This window comes from Oncorhynchus masou, chromosome 12 (genome assembly GCF_036934945.1).
Source record: "Oncorhynchus masou masou isolate Uvic2021 chromosome 12, UVic_Omas_1.1, whole genome shotgun sequence".
NCBI lineage: Eukaryota > Metazoa > Chordata > Actinopteri > Salmoniformes > Salmonidae > Oncorhynchus > Oncorhynchus masou.
In genome coordinates, this window is record NC_088223.1 from 39,951,020 (window position 1) to 39,973,129 (window position 22,110).

Here is a 22,110-nt window from a genome sequence, read left to right on the forward strand (position 1 = left end):
CAGGGATTGAGTTTCATGATGCACAGCACAAGCCAACACTGAGATTTAGGAGACATGAAATCTGAGACTCACCATGCAGGGAAGGCTGGTGGAAGGAGCTATATGAGGACTTGTCATTGTAATGGCTGGAATGGAATCAATGGAATGGTAACAAACACATGGAAATTACGTGTTGGACTCCATTCCATTTATTCCATTCCAGCCTTTACAATTAGCCTGTACTCCTATAGCTCCTCCCACCAGCCCCCTCTGATGCCATGTATTGTGTGCCTGACAGAGCTGAACTCAGATGTGGGCACATTGGCTGCGTTTAGACAGGCAGCCCAATTGTGATGTTATTTTCATTAATCAGATCAGCTCTGAAAAAGATCTGATGTGAGAAGATCTCATGTGATTGGTCAAAAGACCAATTAGTGGGGAAAAAAATGCCTGTGTGAACGCAGCCCTTGTGAACATGTTTGACCTCCATGTCTGATACCTAATCGGATCCCTAAGTCTAAAATACACTTGATACTGTATTAATCAACAAAACTTGGTGTCAGTTTACGGTCTTTGATATGGATTGTCCACTTTTATTTGAATAACCATATTTTCTATTTGTCAATCTATCAATCTATTAATTTGAATGTAATAGTTATGAAGGGAGTTAATAGTAGAAATAAAGAAAAACCCTTGAATGAGTAGGTGTTCTTTTGACCGGTAAAGTATTATGTTTTCATGTATTTTCAAGAGGACCATAATTGAAATAACTAACTTTTTTGTGTCATCCTTGATTATTTTAATGTCATTGTACTGTATCCACATGTGTGGTTATATTGTGTTTAAAATGGTAAAATAAATCAAATCAAATAAATATTACAGGAATGTAATAATTTAAATGTAGAGGTTTGTTCTTTATGAATGCAGAATCCACCTGACTTTCTTAATTTGTGTTCAGAACGTAAGAAAGGCTATCTCCAGACAGGAACTTAATATTACAGTACTTGATGCATCTTGTGGCAAACAATTTATTATTATTATTATTTATTATTTTTTCTTGGTAGTCTACCACCATCCAGTTTGTGGTTGACTTGTATTTATTTATCTGCCTTTCTTTTTCATTTGAAATTGAAAGTAGAATTGGTTACACCTGTGTCTGTCACCTAAATAGTCATCCAGCAGGTGATCCCAATAAGCCCAATCAGGGTCACCTGGATACTAGAACTAACCCAAGGGTGCTCTCCAGTGGCAACCTCGGGTAGTACACTCAAGGGAGAAAACCTGACCTGTGACAGGCACAAGCAGACAAATAATGGCGCAGTACAACAGTAGTGTGCAGATCTGCATCTCAGAATGCATAACTCATCGGTCCTTGTCATGGATGAGGCTATTGCAGCAGACGACCACACCGGGTTCCACTCCTATCAGCTAAAAACAAGAAGAAGTGGCTGCAGTGGGCATGTGATCACCAAGGCAGGACAACTGTCTTGACAGTGAGTTCAGATTATTTGACCGGCCTGCACAGTCCCCAGACCTCAACCCTATAGAGCATTTTTGGGATGAGATGGAAAGGGCTGTTCGCAATATAAATGCACCGCCGTCCAATCTGCAGTAACTGCGTGATGCCATCGCAGGAGCATGGACCAACAACCATGCGGAACGTTTCCGACACGTTGTAGAATACCCCGAATAATTCAGGCTGTTCTGGAAGCAAAGGGGGTTCCAACCCAGTACTAGATAGGCGTACCTAATGAACTGTCCGGTGAGTGTGCCGTTCAGCAGAAACTTTTATTCAAATCGAGTTGCAGTCATACCATTTGAACGGTTCTGAATAGTTTTACCTTTAGAATTGTGTAGTAGGCTTGCATAAATGCCATTTGCATCGGTGTAAAGTGTACTTAAGTAAAAATACTTTAAAGTATGTACTACTAGTTTTTGGGGGTATCTGTAGTTTACTTTCTAATTTTGCCAACTTTTACTCCACTACATTTATTTCAAACAGCTTGGAAAATTCCAAAAAATAATGTCATGGCTTTAGAAGCTTCTGATAGGCTAATTGACATCATTTGAGTCAATCGGAGGTGTACCCGTGGGTGTATTTCAAGGCCTACCGTCAAATTCAGTGCCTCTTTGCTTGACATGATGGGACAATCAACAGAAATCAGCCAAGACCTCAGAAAAGAAATTGTAGACCTCCACAAGTCTGGGTCATCCTTGGGAGCAATTTCCAAACGCCTGTAGGTAGCACGTTCATCTGTACAAACAATAGAACGCAAGTATAAACACCATGGGACCACGCAGCCGTCATAACGCTCAGGAAGGAGACGTGTTCTGTCTCCTAGAGATGAATGTACTTTGGTGCAAAAAGTGTAAATCAATCCTAGAACAACAGCAAAGGACCTTGTGAAGATGCTGGAGGAAACAGGTACAAAAGTATCTATAACCACAGTAAAACGAGTCCTATATCGACATAACCTGAAAGGCCGCTCAGCAAGGAAGAAGCCACTGCTCCAAAACCGGCATAAAAAAAGCTAGACTATGGTTTACAACTGCACATGGGGACAAGGATTGTACTTTTTGGAGAAATGGCCTCTGGTCTGATGAAACAAAAATAGAACTGTTTGCCCATAATGGCGCTTGCTGGACTTTGTTGGGCGCCCTGAAGCCTTCATCACAACAATTGAACCACTCTCCTTGAAGTTCTTGATGATCCGATAAATGGTTGATTTAGGTGCAATCTTACTGGCAGCAATATCCTTGCCTGTGAAGCCCTTTTTGTGCAAAGCAATGATGACGGCACATGTTTCCTTGCAGGTAACCATAGTTGACAGAGGAAGAACAATAATTCCAAGCACCACTCTCCTTTTGAAGCTTCCAGTCTGTTATTCGAACTCAATCAGCATGACAGAGTGATCTCCAGCCTTCTCCTCGTCAACACTCACACCTGTGATAACAAGAGAATCACTGACATGATGTCAGCTGGTCCTTTTGTGGCAGGGATGGAATGCAGTGGATATGTTTTCTGGGGATTCAGTTCATTTGTATGGCAAAGAGGGACTTTGCAATTAATTGCAATTCATCTGTTCACTCTTCATAACATTCTGGAATATATGCAAATTGCCATCATATAAACTGAGGCAGCAGATTTTGTGAAAATGTATATTGGTGTCATTCTCAAAACTTTTGGCCATGACTGTACACCACTGCTGTCATCCTTACCTCCAAGCGATTATTCAAGTTGGATAATCTTTGGATGCAGACAGCAGAAGACATAGCTTGGACTGTAGCCTACAAAAGCCTATTCCTGCTCTTTTCCCCTGATCCATCAAACACAATGTGTCATCATAGTGGTCTCTGACTTGTGGTCAGACTCGCTCAGGTAGAACAAACTTAAACTTGAGCCTTTTTTCAATGTTGATTTGAATGTCATTGAGAAAACAAAGAAGTGTCTTTTTTTTATCCGCAAACATCCGTACTGAATTTAAAAGTCATCCTCGAAGTAATCATGTTGTTTTTTTCAAAAGTATCTAATATGATTACAATATTTTTGATGGTAACAGATTACAGTTACCGTTTTTTTGTAATCCCTTACCTGTAATCTGTTACTCCCCAACCCTGCCGACAGGCGGGACGAAGGACACTGTCTAGCTAGCTACCGTTGTCGCCCCTGTCCTTTCTTCTGTGGAGTTTATTGTGCATTAAAAATAGATTGACCGAGTGGCACAGATTACTGTTTGATTTGAGATGGTCGCTCCTCCCTCCCTTTCTTAGTCCGTTCACGTCATGGGCCATAGATGGTGCACCATGGCTCAGGTTAATAGAACTCACTCAGTGATGGGTTTCTTGCTTTCTTGAAAGGTAGGCTTAGAAGAGTTGCCAACAACCGGATGCATCAGGTTTTCGGGGATACAGCTAATTCAACCTAGCTTCATTTTCCACTGAAAACCAAATAGGTTTCCACAGCCACAAAGTAAAAATTGTCTATATCGTAACAATTAATGAAAACTAAAATGAGCTTTTTTGTTCTGCAATTAAGGTTAGGGTTAGGCATATGGTAAGCAGTGTTAGGGTTCAAATACATTTTTAAGAAGATTTATAAATAGACTTGGTGAAAGCTACTTTAGAGAGGAAGAGGTGAAGCAAGAGGTTTTACTCCGCCCAAAATCTTTCCACGAACATAACCCCACAAAGTAAGACATTTTTGTACAGAGCTTAATGAGTGAATTTGGTCAACAAAAAATATAATTGCCAATTTTGTATTTGAGGCTTATTTGATCGAATTTATGTTTTGTAATGTTTAGGTTGTTGCATATAAGTGGATGCACGTGTTATTTCGGCAATTTACCCAAAAACCCTTTATATCAGTTGTGCCTGGGGTCATAGAGGTAGAGAGACGACTCATCACCATTTTAAAGTATCAACTGGGTGACGATTCCTATGAGTTGAGAGCAATCAGACAACGAAGAAGAAAATGTACTACTTTAAAATGGAGATCGCCTCAATGGCGCTGCCCATGCTATCGCAGACGCTAAAATGGCACCGATACAAAGATGAGTCCTATCTCAATGGCATGTTGTTCACAAACGTATCTGCCCTCTCATTAGCTAGAATGGTTCCTCCCGCCTGCCTTCCATCTTTGAGGACATGTATATTTCCATATTTAGAGCAGTCACTCTTGTCCATATAATAGACAATATTCGGTTACAGGTCAAGTCTGAAAGCCTCGTGTATTGCAGTTGCCGCGCTCCTCACATTTTTGGCCTGGTCATCTATTCCTACAGTACAATCCGTATGGATAACACAATGGTGTTTACGGAGACAGAAAGTCCATTCACATCACGTGCTATATAGAGCAGTATTAATGCGCAGGCGTCAGTCGGTATTTGAAACCCCATGCAGCTTTGCTGAAAATACTACAGAATAGGTCTTCTGTCTTCAATAATGATATACAGCCTATGCAGGTGGGGATACATTTTGAGCAACCAATGGCATAATTAGTCTAAATGTGTGACGTGAGCTGTTATCGTGTTGTGCTCGAGGTCTGCACCTGTTCACTAGGACACTGAAGCCCCCGGTGAGTGTTCCGTATGCGTGTGGAAACATCACTTTGTTTTGACATTTTAAACCCCTTTACTTGAATTAATTACATGGCGCGTTATTTCTACCGAATATTTACAGTGAAGGCTGGTTTAGCAGTTACTAGGAGTTATGCCATCTAGACCCGTGAACGGCTGTTGTTCAGACCAGTGATATTCGGTGAAGAAGGCAAGAAGCTGTAGCCAAGTCATAGTGTGCAGTTCCAACTGCGATGTTCGGCCAGTCACCTCACGTTCTTGGAGGCATCTTGTGGATTCAGAATCCAATGAGAGGTATGTTTGGTGGGCTCATAACCTATGGTAATGCAACCCTTCTCTGTGTCAGGTGGGATGAGAATTATTGTGGACAGTTTGCTGACATCATGATCATTCATTTCTACCATGCACTGATGCTACCATAATTGTCGATACGAACCAGTCTCTCCCGTTCCACTTCTCAGGTGAAAATATAACTTGGTTTAGTGTCATCAACACGCACCATTTAATCACCATTTTAAAATGCAACATTTGTTTCTATTTAAGCTGGTAACATTACACACCGACTGTGTCGTCATGCCTATTATTCATGTGTTGTCCTGGGTCACCTCCGCATCTCCTGGGATATTTTATGGAGAAATGAGGAATGAAGTCTAAACTCCTATTTGGCAGGTATGACCAGACTGCACACGCAGGACTATTCAACATGCCTATACGTTTAAATCTTGTAAAACCATATTACATTCTCTCAAGGACCACCTTCACTGTGGTACCTTTTGCTATATTTGCAGATAAATTATGCCTTCATCTGTAGAAATGATTGACACTGCAATCAATTGCTTTGCAGATATTGCGTGTAGACATTTGAAGTGCACATCAGAGGCATTTCTAATCTCACACAAGGTCAGGTCTTATCCTGCTAAAGCTGCCCAAACATCCTTTTAATGCACTGGAGATTACATTTGTATATTTCTTACACAGAATGCTCAGCTTTTACACACTTTTCGTGAGGATACCCCTATATCTAGAAAACATTTTAATTATTACTAATACCATATAGTGCCTATGTACATAGAGACAAAATGTAGCTTGGTCCTACTCTCTAACCTGCAAACATGTCCTGTAATTAATAAAAAATTACATGTAGGCTGTTCTGTGATGAGTTTAAACAACCTGGATTCAGAGGTAGATGTAACATTGTAATTGTAAATCCTGGACACTCCAATTAATATATGTTACATTTCATATGGTATGTATTAATTTGTGGATGTCCATCATTCGTTTTGTATGATATGTTACAAGTTGCAATTTGAACGAAATGGGTTACGAGTTGCTATGTGTTGTGGCTAATGTTAGCTAGGCTAGGGTTTAAGGTTAGGGTTAGGTTAAACTTTCTGGTGCAGGCGTTCCGCTAGCGACCCACCTCGGCAACATCCGGTGAAATTGCAGAGCGCCAAATTCAAAATACAGAAATCATCATAATAAAAATTCATAAAAAAATACAAGTGTTATACATCGGCTTAACTTCTTGGATATAGGGGGCGCTATTTTAATTTTGGGATGAAAAACGGTCCCGTTTTAAACAAGCTATTTTGTCTCGAAAAGATGCTCGACTATGCATATAATTGACAGCTTTGGAAAGGAAACACTGACGTTTCCCAAACTGCAAAGATAGTCTGTGAGTGCCACAGGACTGATGTTTCAGATAAAAATCCAATCAGGAAGTGCCGCATTTTTTAAAACCGCCTCATGGCAATGACTCCTTATATGGCTGTGGAGGAGCTTGGAGTCAGTTTACGTTTTCCACGTTTTCCCCAAGGTGTCTGCAGCATTGTGACGTATTTGTAGGCATATCATTGGAAGATTGACCATAAGAGACTCCATCTACCAGGTGGTCGCTTGGTGTCCTCCGTTGCAATTATTGCGCAATCTCCAGCTGCAGTATTTTTCCGTTTGCTTCTGATGACAAGCCAACTGCCACCACTGATCGATTATCGAATAGATATGTGAAAAACACCTTCAGGATTGATTCTAAACAACGTTTGCCATGTTTCTGTCAATATTATGGAGCTAATTTGGAAAAAAGTTTGGCGTTGTAAGTGACTGCATTTTCCAGTATTTTTCTTAGCTTCGTTTTGTTCATCACGTTTGGCTATTTCGTCTCCACAAATAATCTTTTTGGAAAAAATGAACATTTGCTATCTAACTAAGAGTCTCGTCATTGAAAACATCCAAAGTTCTTCAAAGGTAAATTATTTTATTTTAATGCTTTTCTTGTTTTTGTGGAAATGTTGCCTGCTGAATGCTAGGCTTAATGCTATGCTAGGCTATCAATACTCTTACAAATGCTTGTGTAGCTTTGGTTGAAAAGCATATTTTGAAAATCTGAGATGAGTGTTGTTAACAAAAGGCTAAGCTTGTGTTTCAAAATATTTATTTCATTTCATTTGCGATTTTCATGAATAGGAAACGTTGCGTTATGGTAATGAGCTTGAGGCTATGATTACGCTCCTGGATACGGGATTGCTCGACGCTAGAGGTTAGAGTTACTTCTTGTTAATCCAAGCACTTTGTCAGATTTCAAAAAGGCTTTACGGCGAAAGCATACCATGCGATTTATCTGAGGACAGCGCCTCACTTACAAAAGCATACAAACATTTTACAACCAAGTAAAGTAATTACAAAAGTCAGAAATGGCTATTAAAATTAATCACTTACCTTTGAAGATCTTCATATGGTTGCAGTCACAAGAGTCCCAGCTACACAATAAATATTCATTTTGTTTGACAAAGACCCTCTTTATATCCCAAAAACTCTGTTTTGTTGGCGTGTTTTGTTCAGTAATCCACTGGTTCAAAGGCGGTCAAAACATGCAGACTAATACATCCGAATAGTACCGGTAAAGTTTGTCGAAACAACATGTCAAGCAATGTTTATAATTAATCCTCAGGTTGTCAATTGTCAGAATAATCAATAATATTTAAACCGGACAATAGCGCATTCAATAGAAAGAAAAAACAACGAAGTGTGCGCACTCGGTCACACGAGCAAACCAGCACTGCATGATTCTACAGTCCATTCTATAAGTCTGGCTGTACATTTGACTGGCTTACTTACTGGAAATTGTGACTAAACTCAACAAAAAGAAGAGCACTTTATTATGAAGCCAAGATCAATGATATAAAGAATAACGGGGAAAAAAACAAAGTACTTTAAATGAAATTATGGGCAGAAAGACTATTTCAACTCAATTTTTCATCAAATGGGATGGCTTATTCATCACACATTTGTTGCAAATTATTTAAATGATTATTTCATTGGCAAACTTGGGCAGGAAATTCCCACAACAAACAGTGAGCTATTATATTCATGCATAAGAAAAGCAGTGCAAGTTTGAATTTTGTAAAGTTAGTGTGGGAGAGGTGGAAAAATGGTTAACGATCAATAATGTCAAACCTCCTGGCATTGACAACTTAGATGGAAAGCTACTAAGGATGGGAGTTGACTCTATAGCCACTCCTATCTGTCATATTTTTAATCTGAGCCTAGAGGAATGTCTTTGTCCTCAGGCCTGGAGTGAATTCAAAGTAATCCTGCTTCCCAAGAGTGGTAAAGCAGCCTTTTACTGGTTCTAACAGCAAACCTATACGCTTGCTGCCAGCTCTTATCAAACTGTTGGAAAAAAATGTTTAACCAAATACAATGCTATTTTTCTGTAAACACATTAACAACGGTCTTTCAGCACGCATAATTGACTGATGATTAGTTGAAAGAAATTGATAATAAGAAGATTGTGGGAGCTGTACTTTTAGATATCAGTGCAGCGTTTGATATTATTGACCATAACCTGTTGTTGAAAAACATGTTGGCTTTTCAACCTCAGCTCTCAATCCATCTAACTGAACTCAAAGGGTTTTCTTTAAGTGAAGTGTCTCTAATGTCAAACATGTAAAGTGTAGTGTACCGCAGGGCAGCTCTCTAGGCCCTCTACTCTTTTCTATTTTTACCAATGACCTGCCACTGGCATTAAACGAAGCATGTGTCCATGTATGCTGATGATTCAACCATATACGCATCAGCAACCACAGCTAATGAAGTTACTGAAACCCTGAACAAAGAGTTGCAGTCTGTTTTGGAATGGGTGACCAATAATAAACTGGTCCTGTACATCTCTAAAACTAAGAGCATTGTATTTGGTACAAATCATTCCATAAGTGCTAGACCTCAGCTGAATCTGGTAATGAATGGTGTGGCTGTTGAACAAGTTGAGGAGACTAAATTACTTGGCGTTGCCTTAGATTGTAAACTGTCATGGTCAAAACCTACAGATTTAATGGTTGCAAAGATGGGGCGAGGTCTAGCCGTAATAAAGAGATGCTCTGCTTTCTTTGACACTGTGCTTTTTGGAGTGTTGTAATTGTAATCAGAGGGTTGATATAAATACTATGCATGCCAGTCTCTCTTAGCTAAGAGTTGACTGGCTGCATCACTACTTTTTATAAGAAACATTGTGTGGAAAATCCCAAATTGTTTGCGCAGTCAACTTACACACACTTATCCCACCAGACATGCCACCAGGGGTCTTTTCATAGTCCCCAAATCCAGAACAAATTCAAGAAAATGTACAGTATTATATAGAGCCCTTATTAGAGGTCGACCGATTAATCGGAATGGCCGATTAATTAGGGCCGATTTTCAAGCTTTCATAACAATCGGCATTTTTGGACACCGATCATGGCCGATTACATTGTACTTCACGAGGAGACTGCGTGGCAGGCTGACTACCTGTTATGCGAGTGCAGCAAGGAGCCAAGGTAAGGTGCTAACTTGCATTAAACATATGTTTTTATAAATCTTAACATAATCACAAGTTAACTACACATGGTTGATATTACTAGTTTATCTAGCTTGTCCTGCGTTGCATATAATCGATGAGGTGCCTGTTAATTTATCATTGAATCATAGCCTACTTAGCCAAACGGGTGATTTAACAAGCGCATTCGCGAAAAAAGCACTGTCGTTGCACCAATGTGTACCTAACCATTAACATCAATGCCTTTCTTAAAATCAATACATAAGTATATATTTTTAGACCTGCATATTTAGTTAATATTGCCTGCTAACATGAATTTCTTTTAACTAGAAATTGTCACTTCTCTTGCGTTCATTGCACAGAGTCAGGGTATATGCAACATTTTGGGCCGCCTGGCTCATTGCGAACTAATTTGCCAGAATTTTACGTAATTACGACATAACATTGAAGGTTTTGCAATGTAACATGAATATTTAGACTTATGGATGCCACCCGTTAGATAAAATACGGAACGGTTCTGTATTTCACTGAAAGAATAAATAATGTTTCATTTTCGAAATGATAGTTTCCGGATTTGACCATATTAATGACTAAAGGCTCGTATTTCTGTGATATAATTAAGTCTATGATTTGATAGAGCAGTCTGACTGAGCGGTGGTAATCAGCAGCAGGTTCGTAAGCATTCATTCTAACAGCACTTTTGTGCGTCTGCCAGCAGCTCTTCGCAATGCTTCAAGCATTGCGCTGTTTATAACTTCAAGCCTATCAACTCCCGAGATTAGGCTGGTGTAACCGATGTGAAATGGCTAGCTGGTTAGTGGGGTGCGCGCTAATAGTGTTTCGAATGTCACTCGCTCTGAGACTTGGAGTAGTTGTTCCCCTTGCTCTGCAAGGGCTGCGGCTTTTGTGGAGCGATTGGGTAACGATGCTTCAGAGGGTGGCTGTTGTCGATATGTTCCTGGTTCGAGCCCAGGTAGGGGCGAGGAGTGGGACGGAAGCTATTCTGTTACACTGGTAATACTAAAGTACCTATAAGAACATCCAATAGTCAATACCAATACAATACCATTTGTATATGAAATACAAATGGTATAGAGACGAATATTCCTATAATAACCTAAATCTTCTTACCTGGGAATATTGAAGACTCATGTTAAAAGGAACCCCCAGCTTTCATATGTTCTCATGTTCTGAGCAAGGAACTTAAACGTTAGCTTTCTTACATGGCACCTATTGCACTTTTAATTTCTTCTCCAACATTGTTTTTGCATTATTTAAACCAAATAATAATTTATTTGAGGCTAAATTGATTTGATGTATTATATTAAGTTAAAATAAGTGTTCTCAGTATTGTTGTAATTGCCATTATTACAAATAAAATTTAAAAAATCAGGCGATTTTAATCAGTATGTCACGTACATGTGGAGAGACTGACCAAGGCGCAGCGAATGTTGAGTTCCACAACTTATTAATAGTAAAACTTAGCAACAACAAACTAAACAACGAAACGTGACTACGTGGTACACAAAACAATATCCCACAAACACGTGGGAAAAATGCTACCTTCATATGATCCCCAATTAGAGACAACGATTACCAGCTGCCTCTAATTGGGAATCATACAAATCACCAAACATAAAAATAATAACTGAGTTCCCCACATAGAAATAATAAACTAGAATACCCCCCAGTCAAGCCCTGACCTACGACACCATAGAGAAACAAGGGCTCTCTATGGTCAGGGCGTGACCGTATCGGCTTTTTTGGTCCTCCAATAATCAGTATCGGCATTGAAAAATCATAATCGGTCGACCTCTAGCTCTTATTGCATGGAACTTCCTTCCATCTCATATTGCTCAAATAAACCACAAACCTGGTTTCAATAAACAGATAAAGCAACACCTCGCGGCACAACGCCTCTCCCCTATTTGACCTAGATAGTTTGTATGCATTGATATGTAGGCTATGTGTGCCTTTAAAAACAAATGTATGTAGTTCTGGCCTTGAGCTGTTCTTGTCTAATGATGTTCTGTATTATGTTTTGTGTGGATCCCAGGAAGTGTAGCTGCTGCTTTTGCAACAGCTAATGGGGATCCTAATAAAATAGCAAATGTAACAACAAATACTAATTTGAGTGTCCTGGATTTACATCTACTATGATGTATGTTTACATGCATGTCTGTGTGAATATATGTGTGCGTGTTATGATATCACAGACAACTTAATGAGAATTATGTCCTCTACATGTTTCTCAGTGCTGTGATGAGTTGGCCTTCATCTCGTAGAGCCATCATCAAGCACAACAGTGGAACTCAGTGCAAATTTGTAATGGCACGGGTCTTTTATCAAGGATGTGTATGTCGATTGAGGGAGGTAGGGTGTCTGCCCATAGGCTTTCTCGCGAACAAGATGTAATTGGACAGTATGCCTGCTTCACCACAGGATCTAAACTCACAGCAATAATATCACCTCGCCATTCCTAGCATTTTAGACAGAGTCTGCTAGAATAGATTTCATGCGACTAAATAACTCTAAGATCAAGGTGTCTCGACTGGAGATCAAGCAGTTGAAGTAATGTTGTGCTTTTATCACTTGCGGGTTATGCACTACTGTGCGGAAAATAGTTCGCTATATTTTGTTTTAGATCAAATAGATGAATAAATTAAACAAAAATATAAAATTCATGACTTAAATGATAAACCAAGGTCCTAAAAACTGCATTTTCAAACAGCCAATAATTGTCTCACGTTATACATGATTAATACTGTAACTGCCCTGCATTCACCGTCAAAGAGTTGGTAGCAGTTTGTACTGTAACACGGTGACTTTGAAGAATCACCATTTTACTCAACTTCCTCACATCAAAACATGACTATGAGTTGACATGAAAGCAAACATCTTGGACCAGGCTACATCACATTGCTACCAAGGTGCAACTCCCAACATAAGGATGCTACTGTTTTTTAAAACCAGCCTGGTTTCATAGACACACATATACATATACAGTGGAGCAAAAAAGTATTGGCAGCCACCAATTGTGCAAGTTCTTCCACTTAAAGATCAGAGGCCTGTAATTTTCATCATAGGTTCACTTCAACTATGACAGACATAATGAGAGAGAAGAAATCCAGAAAATCACATTGTAGGATTTTTGTATGAATTTATTTGCAAATTATGGTGGAAAATAAGTATTTGATCACCTACAAACAAGCAAGATTTCTGGCTCTCACAAACCTGTAACTTCTTCTTTAAGAGGCTCCTCTGTCCTCCACTCATTACCTGTATTAATGGCACCTGGTTGAACTTGTTATCAGTATAAATGGCACAGCCATCCACAACAACTACAATCTGTAATGTGCAAGTAGTTACATGAGAGAGCAGTAATGTGATTCACATCAATGCGCTATGTAAACGCAGCAAAAAAGAAACGTCCTCTCACTGGTAACTGTGTTCATTTTCAGCAAACTCAACATGTGTAAATATTTGTATGAACATAAGATTCAACAACTGAGACATAAACTGAACAAGTTCCACAGATATGGAATAATGTGTCTGGGGGGGTGGTCAAAATCAAAAGTAACAGTATGTGGCCGCCAGCTGCAGTAAGTACTGCAGTGCATCTCCTCCTCATGGAGTGCGTCAGATTTGCCAGTTCTTGCTGTGAGTTGTTACCCCACTCTTCCTCCAAGGCACCTGCAAGTTCCTGGACATTTTTGTGGAGAATGGCCCTAGCCCTCACCCTCCGATCCAACAGGTCCCAGACGTGCTCAATGGGATTGAGATCTGGGCTCTTCGCTGGTCATGGCAGTACAACGTCTTGTGACTCCCCACAACGGATCCGGGAGCGTAATCATCGCCTGACACTAATTAGCATAACGCAACGGACATAAATATCCCTTGAAAATATTCCTATTCATGAAAATCACAAATGAAATATATTGAGACACAGCTTAGCCTTTTGTTAATCACCCTGTCATCTCTGATTTTCAAAATATGCTTTACAGCCAAAGCTAGACTAGCATTTGTGTAAGTTTATCGATAGCCTAGCATAGCATTATGCCTTGCTAGCAGCAGGCAACCTTGTTGCAAATCAGAAAAGCAATCAAATTAAATCGTTTACCTTTGAACTTCGGATGTTTTCATTCACGAGACTCCCAGGTAGATAGCCAAAGTTCATTTTTTCCCCAAAATATTATTTTTGTAGGCGAAATAGCTCTGTTTGTTCTTCACGTTTGGCTGAGAAATCGCTCGGAAATTACAGTCAAGAAAACGGCAAAATATTCCAAATTAGCTCCATAATATCGACAGAAACATGGCAAACGTTGTTAATAATCAGTCCTCAAGGTTTTTTTCTAATATCTATTCGATGATATATCCGTCGGGACAATTAGTTTTTCAGTAGGACCGATTTGGAGTAATGGCTACCTCTGTATTTTACGTGAGAATCTCTCTGAGCCACCATGTGACCACTTACGCAATGTAGCCGCCTACGGCTATTCTTCAACATAAATGTGTAAAACGACGTCACAATGCTGTAGACACCTTGGGGAATACGTAGAAAGCGTAAGCTCATTGATGGCACATTCACAGCTCAATTTGGGACTCATTGGAACGCAGCGCTTTCAAAACCTGGGGCACTTCCGGATTGGATTTTTCCCAGGCTTTCGCCTGCAACATCAGTTTTGTTATACTCACAGACAATATCATTACAGTTTTGGAAATGTTAGTGTTTTCTTTCCAAAGCTGTCAATTATATGCATATTCTAGCATCTTGTCCTGACAAAATATCCCGTTTTAAAACGGGAACGTTTTTTTTTCTTCCAAAAATGAAAATACCGCCCCTAGAGTCGCAACAGGTTAAGAGGCTCCTCTGTCCTCCACTTGTTACCTGTATTAATGGCACCTGTTTGAACTTGTTATCAGTATAAAAGACACCTGTCCACAACCTCAAACAGTCACACACCAAACTCCACTATGGCCAAGACCAAAGAACTGTCAAAGGACACCAGAAACAAAATTGTAGACCTGCACCAGGCTGGGAAGACTGAATCTGCAATAGGTAAGCAGCTTGGTTTGAAGAAATCAATTGTGGGACCACTGATAATCTCCCTCGATCTGGGGATCTGGGGCTCCACGCGAGATCTCACCACGTGGGGTCAAAATGATCACAAGAACGGTGAGCAAAAATCCCAGAACCACACGGGGGACCTAGTGAATGACCTGCAGAGACCTGGGACCAAAGTAACGAAGCCTACCATCAGTAACGCACTACGCCGCCAGGGACTCAAATCCTGCAGTGCCAGACATGTCCCCCTGCTTAAACCAGTACATATCCAGGCCCGTCTGAAGTTTGCTAGAGAGCATGTGGATGATCCAGAAGAAGATCGGGAGAATGTCATATGATCAGATGAAACCAAAATATAACTTTTTGGTAAACTCAACTCGTTGTGTTTGGAGGACAAAGAATGCTGAGTTGCATCCAAAGAACACCATACCTACTGTGAAGCATGGGGGTGGAAACATCATGCTTTGGGGCTGTTTTTCTGCAAAGTGATCAGGACGACAGAATGAATAGGGCCATGTATCGTGAGATTGAGTGAGAACCTCCTTTAATCAGCAAGGGCATTGAAGATGAAACGTGGCTGGGTCTTTCAGCATGACAATGATCCCAAACACACCGCCCGGGAAACGAAGGAGTGGCTTCGTAAGAAGCATTCCAAGGTCCTGGAGTGGCCTAGCCATTCTCCAGATCTCAACCCCATCGAAAATCTTTGGAGGGAGTTGAAAGTCCATGTTGCCCAGCAACAGCCCCAAAACATCACTGCTGTAGAGGATATCTGCATGGAGGAATTGGCCAAAATACCAGCAACAGTGTGTGAACCTTGTGAAGACTTACAGAGAACGTTTGACCTCTGCCATTGCCAACAAAGGGTATATACCAAAGTATAGAGAAACTTTTGTTATTGACTAAACACTTATTTTCCACCATAATTTGCAAATTCATTAAAAATCCTACAATGTGATTTTCTGGATTTTTCTCATTTTGTCCGTCCTAGTTGAAGGGTACCTATGATGAAAATTACAGGCCTCATCTGTTTAAGTGGGAGAACTTGCACAATTGGTGGCTGACTAAATACTTTTTTGTCCCACTGTATATGTATATGTGTGTCTATGAAACCAGGCTGGTTTTAAAAAACAGTAGCATCCTAATGTTGGGAGTTGCACCTTGGTAGCAATGTGATGTAGCCTGGTCCAAGATGTTTGCTTTCATGTCAACTCATAGTCATGTTTTGATGTGAGGACGTTGAGTAAAATGGTGATTCTGCAATGTCACCGTGTACAGTACGAACTGCTACCAACTCTTTGACGGTGAATGCAGGGCAGTTACAGTATTAATCATGTATAACGTGAGACAATTATTGGCTGTTTGAAAATGCAGTTTTTAGGACCTTGGTTTATCATTTAAGTCATGAATTTTATATTTTTGTTTAATTTATTCATCTAATTGATCTAAAATAAAATATAGCGAAGTATTTTCCGCACAGTAGTGCATAACCCGCAAGTGATAAAGCACAACATTACTTCAACTGCTTGATCTCCAGTCGAGACACCTTGATCTTAGAGTTATTTAGTTGCATGAAATCTATTCTAGCAGACTCTGTCTAAAATGCTAGGAATGGCGAGGTGATGTTATTGCTGTGAGTGAAGATCCTGTGGTGAAGCAGGCATACTGTCCAATTACATCTTGTTCGCGAGAAAGCCTATGGGCAGAGACCCTACCTCCCTCAATCGACATACACATCCTTGATAAAAGACCCGTGCCATTACAAATTTGCACTGAGTTCCACTGTTGTGCTTGATGATGGCTCTACGAGATGAAGGCCAACTCATCACAGCACTGAGAAACATGTAGAGGACATAATTCTCATTAAGTTGTCTGTGGTATCATAACTGGTGTCGTTTCATGACAAATGATACGTACACAGTCATGGCATAATGTCCTGTTGCATGATCTACTGTATGACAGTGGATGTTTATCTTGCACATACTGACATAATTTATGACTGCTTATGTCATCTGTTGCATAGTACTTGGGACACTGAACAGCTTTGTGGCTGAGGGTTCCAGTGAACTGTTACAGAACATTGCTTTCGCCTACAATTGGATGCCCTTGCCGATCCATCTGACCAATGCTCTCAAACTTTGGCCGAGCCTATCCACATCCCTTCAGTCAGGCCTCTATTTCTGCTCAGCCTCTCTAATGCACCCTACACCGAACCTCCTCACTGTGCATCAGGGTTCGCACAAGGTGCTTATCAGACATTTTCTCAAGTTGCTACTTGAATTTAAATGGAGAGAACAGAAAATAATCAAATGTTAATATGAAAAAGATTAGAAATGTTTGCTCTTGCAAATTCATTTCCAGGCAGTCTACCAAGTTTTATTTCCTCGTGTATCGTGCGCTGGTTGCCAGGTGAACTCGCTCATTCCACCCACACTGCCACTCAGCCAGGCAGGTACAGAACTGACTGATTATGCGCTGCCAAACCTCACATCGAACGCTAAAATACTGGGCAAATGTAGATTCAATCTTCCCTGACAGGATATTGATGTTTATGAATGGGTGAAACGCCGCCCACGGCCATAGGCCGAGAGGTGAAACGAACTACCTCAGCCCAGACTTACAGTGGCAATTATACGTGGGAATTTTTAAACATCCCTCGACTCCTGCCATGTCAACAGACAATCCCCCCCCCAAACTATAATCAAGATGGGCTTATATATATATATATATATATCTCAGTGCCTTGCGAAAGTATTCGGCCCCCTTGAACTTTGCGACCTTTCAGGCTTCAAACATAAAGATATAAACTGTATTTTTTTGTGAAGAATCAACAAGTGGGACACAATCATGAAGTGGAACGACATTTATTGGATATTTCAAACTTTAACAAATCAAAAACTGAAAAATTGGGCGTGCAAAATTATTCAGCCCCCTTAAGTTAATACTTTGTAGCGCCTAGTTCCAATATGACCCCTTAGACACTATATATTGGATAGGCAAAGTTTGAAAAACTACAAACCTCAGATTTCCCACCTCCTGGTTGTTTTATTTCTCAGGTTTTTGCCTGCCATATGAGTTCCGTTATACTTGAACATCATTCAAACAGTTTTAGAAACTTCAGTGTTTTCTATCCAAATCTACTAATTGTATGCATATTCTAGCTTTTGGGCCTGAGTAGCAGGCAGTTTACTCTGGGAACCAAGCTACTCAATACTGCCCACGTTCCTAAAGAAGTGAAACAGCTTGAAAAATTCAAGAAAATGATGTCATGGCTTTAAAAGCTTCTGATAGGCTAATTGACATCATTTGAGTCAATTGGAGGTGTACCTGTGGGTGTATTTCAAGGCCTACCTTTAAACTCAGTGCCTCTTTGCTTGACATCATGGAAAAATCTAAATAAATCAGCCAAGACCTCAGATAAAAAAAATGGTAGACTTCAACAAGTCTGGTTCATCTTTGGGAGCAATTTCCAAATGCCTGAAGGTACCACGTTCATCTGTTCAAACGCAAATATAAACACCATGGGATCACACAGCTGTCATACCGCTCAGGAAGAAGTGTTCTGTCTAGAGATGAGCGTACTTTGGTGTGGAAAGTGCAAATCAATCCCAGAACAACAGCAAAGGGCCTTGTAAAGATGCTGGAGGAAACGGGTACAAAAGTATTCATGTGCACAGTAAAACCAGTCCTATATTGAAGTAACCTGAAAGACCGCTCAGCAAGGAAGAAGCCAGTGCTCCAAAACCGCCATAAAAAAGCCAGACTACAGTTTGCAACTGCAGATGGAGACAAAGATTGTACTTTTTGGAGAAATGTCCTCTAGTCTGATGAAACAAAAAATGCACTTTACAAAATAGATGCCATCATGAGGAGAGAAAATTATGTGGAGATTGAAGCGACACCTCAAGACATCAGTCAGGAAGTTAAAGCTTGGTTGCAAATGGGTCTTCCAAATGGACAATGCACACTTCCAAAGTTGTGGCAAAATGGCTTAAGGACAATTAAAGTCAAGGTATTGGAGTGGCCATCACAAAGCCCTGACCACAATCCTATAGAAAATGTGTTGGCAAAACTGAAAAAGCGTGTGTGAGCAAGGAGGCCTACAAACCTGACTAAGTTACTCCAGCTCTGTCAGGAGGAATGGGCCAAAATTCACCCAACATATTGTGGGAAGCTTGTGGAAGGTTACCCAGAATGTTTTGACCCAAGTTAATCAATTTAAAGGCAATGCTACCAAATACTAATTGAGTGTGTATGTAAACTTCTGACCCACTGGGAATATGATGAAAGAAATAAAAGCTGAACTAAATCACCCGCTACTATTATTCTGACATTTCAAGTGGTGATCCTAACTGGCCTAAAACAATGTTATGTCAGGAATTGTGAAAAACTGAGCTTAAATGTACTTGGCTAAGGCGTAATGTAAACTTCTAACTTTGTGTGTGTGTGTGTTACAACAATACTGTATTAACACTTTTTAAACCTAATATAAATAAAAAATATATAAATATAAATCCTTTTAACATGAGTCTTCAATATTCGCAGGTAAGGAGTTTTAGGTTGTAGTTATTATAGGACTATTTCTCTCTCTACCATTTTATATTAATTTACCTATGACTATTGACTACTTATAGGCACTATAGTATTGCCAGCCTAATCTCGGGAGTTGATAGGCTTGAAGTCATAAACAGCGCCTAGCTTCAAGTATTGCGAATAGCTGCTGGCAATCACTACTGTGAGAATTGTACTCAAATTCGAGCACAATTCCCACAATGTAACTTAACTAAACAACTATGGAAGAGCTGAGCAGGGACCCTGGGCATCTTTCTTTTGGTGTTTTTCAGAGTCAGTAGAAAGGCCTCTTTAGTGTCCTAGGTTTTCATAACTGACCTTAATTGCCTACCTTCTGTAAGCTGTTAGTGTCTTAACGACCGTTCCACAGGTGCATGTTCATTAATTGTTTGTGGTTCATTGAACAAGCATGGGAAACAGTGTTTAAACCCTTTACAATGAAGATCTGTGAAGTTATTTGGATTTTTACTAATTATCTTTGAAAGACAGGGTCCTGAAAAAGGGACGTTTCTTTTGCTGAGTTAATATTTTATTTAAAGGGCAAGTGGATAAACAGGTTAATGACTTTTTTCAAAAGTCTCATGGATTGTAAGGCCTACATTGAACAACACATATTTGCTGCTACTGTAGGCTGACTGACAGCTGTTCTATTTCCATATTAAAATATTATGGGATGCATTTTTCGCCATTGTTTTTAATGGTAGGCCACTCTGACGGGCCTACATTATGATCAAACAGCCACAGTAGCCGATTTGGCCACTATTAAAACTATCAAATCGTTCAAGTTTGCGCTCAGCAGACCTGACATTTGCTCAGTGCCGACGAGGGAACATTGCCTTCCACCATACCCCGTTCAAAGGCACAGGGTCTTGCCAATTCACCCTCTGAATGGCGCATACATAATCCAAGTCAAGGTTTCAAAATCCTTCTTAAACCTGTCTCCTCCCCTTCATCTACACTGATTTGAAGTGGATTTAACAAGTGACATCAATAAGGGAGCATAGCTTTCCCCTCGATTCACCTGGTCGGTCTGTCATGGAAAGAGAAGGATTTCTTAATGTTTTGTACACGCTGTGTATATGAACCAGTAAACTAATAGTTTGTATTCAAACTCAGGTGCTCCATCATGCAAAAAAGTTAATTCCTTACCAAGACATCTAGCTTGACAGTACCTCAAGATATCTCTCTAACCTCACGCGAAAGATGTCATGGCACAAAAAATATATATTTTTATGCAAAAATTCTGGAAGTCTGACTTCCTCTGACAGTTCCCGATTTGTGCCCACCGTTATATCAATGACTTTGAAATAGTCTTTCTACCGCGGCTTCAATCACTCCGCAGAATGGGGCTCAGTGAACATGGTTATCCAGAGCTGTGACAAAGCAGAAGCAGAAGTACACGCAAAGTGTACGTCCCAAATGGCACCCTAATCTCATTATAGTGCACTACCTTTGACCAAGGCTCATAAGACTCTGGTCAAGACTAGTGCACTATGAAGGGAATATGGTGCCATTTTGGACACGTACTTTATTCAAAGGAGATGGGAATCATATTTATGACAAATAGGTGCTACTTTCTTACGTTTCCTTACCCCCTAGTATTTCCACTTAGTTTTGCGCTATATTCAAACTGTTAGATACATTGTTTCCCCCACCCCATTTGGTCTGGTTGAGTAGACAAAAGTCCTAAACAAAGCCACGTGTCCATGAACATTTGTTTATTAGACAAACATGGTCAAGTTAAATCCATTTATGATAATAATGAAGCGTCACTTGTGTCGAAATATTACTTTCACTTTGTTCTTCCAACAACATGTGGGAGAAAAGAGCGCAATAGCCACTAACTGCGACGTGAACCGCCTATAGCCCCAGTATAGTTCCCGTCTCCCATAATCTGCATCGGATGCGCTGCTACTCACAAAGTTTCAGAGATCAAGTTATGATACAGTTTTGTATTATATCAAATGCTCGCAGTCAAACAACCGATAATAATGCATGACTGTTTGGTCGGGACTGCGTTTCCATCTGCAGCGATCCTCTCCCGATACGAATTGAACCGAGCCCACCCTTTTCGAGCGAGCCGTGGTGCATTGTTTTAGTGCGCTCCCGAGTATGGACAGTGTTCACACCAGTCCAAACGAACTAAGGGGTTAAATGCACCAGAGTTCGGAAAAACCACACCCTCTTAGAGGTCATTCATGCCCTTGACTGAGTGAATTGATTATTGTGACAGACAGCTAAAAAATGTTTTGCTGATGTTATAGTACATATGGGACACCATAGCAGTTACGTGCTCTCGGTGCCTTGCATCAATTGCATATTTATCAGGTCTAAAATTAGACTGCGTTACATCATCCTTGTATCGCTGTGTGGGAATCTGCCTCAGTACATAGTGTGCGTCAGTGAAAAAGGATGCCTTCCAATTTAAATCGAATCAGTAATTGGGAGGTACACAAGCTTAGTGGGAGGAATAGGAGGTTCTCTAATCAGTGACTGACTAAATATAGGCTGCTCTGTGAATATGAAGACCGTCTTTGTGAAACCATAATGAATCTGGCATATCTTATCCATCCTAACTGCTTTTATTGACTACAATATGGCTGAAGCAA

The 22,110-nt window shown here is 40.2% G+C and overlaps 1 protein-coding gene across 5 annotated transcripts in view; it reads left to right on the forward strand.

Annotated features, from left to right (window-relative positions):
* The first annotated feature begins 4,873 nt into the window (after nucleotides 1-4,873).
* The window catches only part of LOC135550066 (sterile alpha motif domain-containing protein 12-like), a 119,076-nt gene continuing 101,839 nt past the window's right edge, over nucleotides 4,874-22,110 (forward strand). For 2 of the 5 annotated variants that reach the window (XM_064980528.1, XM_064980530.1), the window contains exon 1: nucleotides 4,874-5,348. In XM_064980528.1, coding sequence (XP_064836600.1) covers nucleotides 5,288-5,348 — 61 coding nt within the window. In that variant the 5' untranslated portion in view covers nucleotides 4,874-5,287. Of the gene's footprint in view, nucleotides 5,349-5,635; nucleotides 5,724-22,110 lie in introns of those variants that run through there. The other 3 variants (XM_064980529.1, XM_064980531.1, XM_064980532.1) reach the window with 3 other exon arrangements.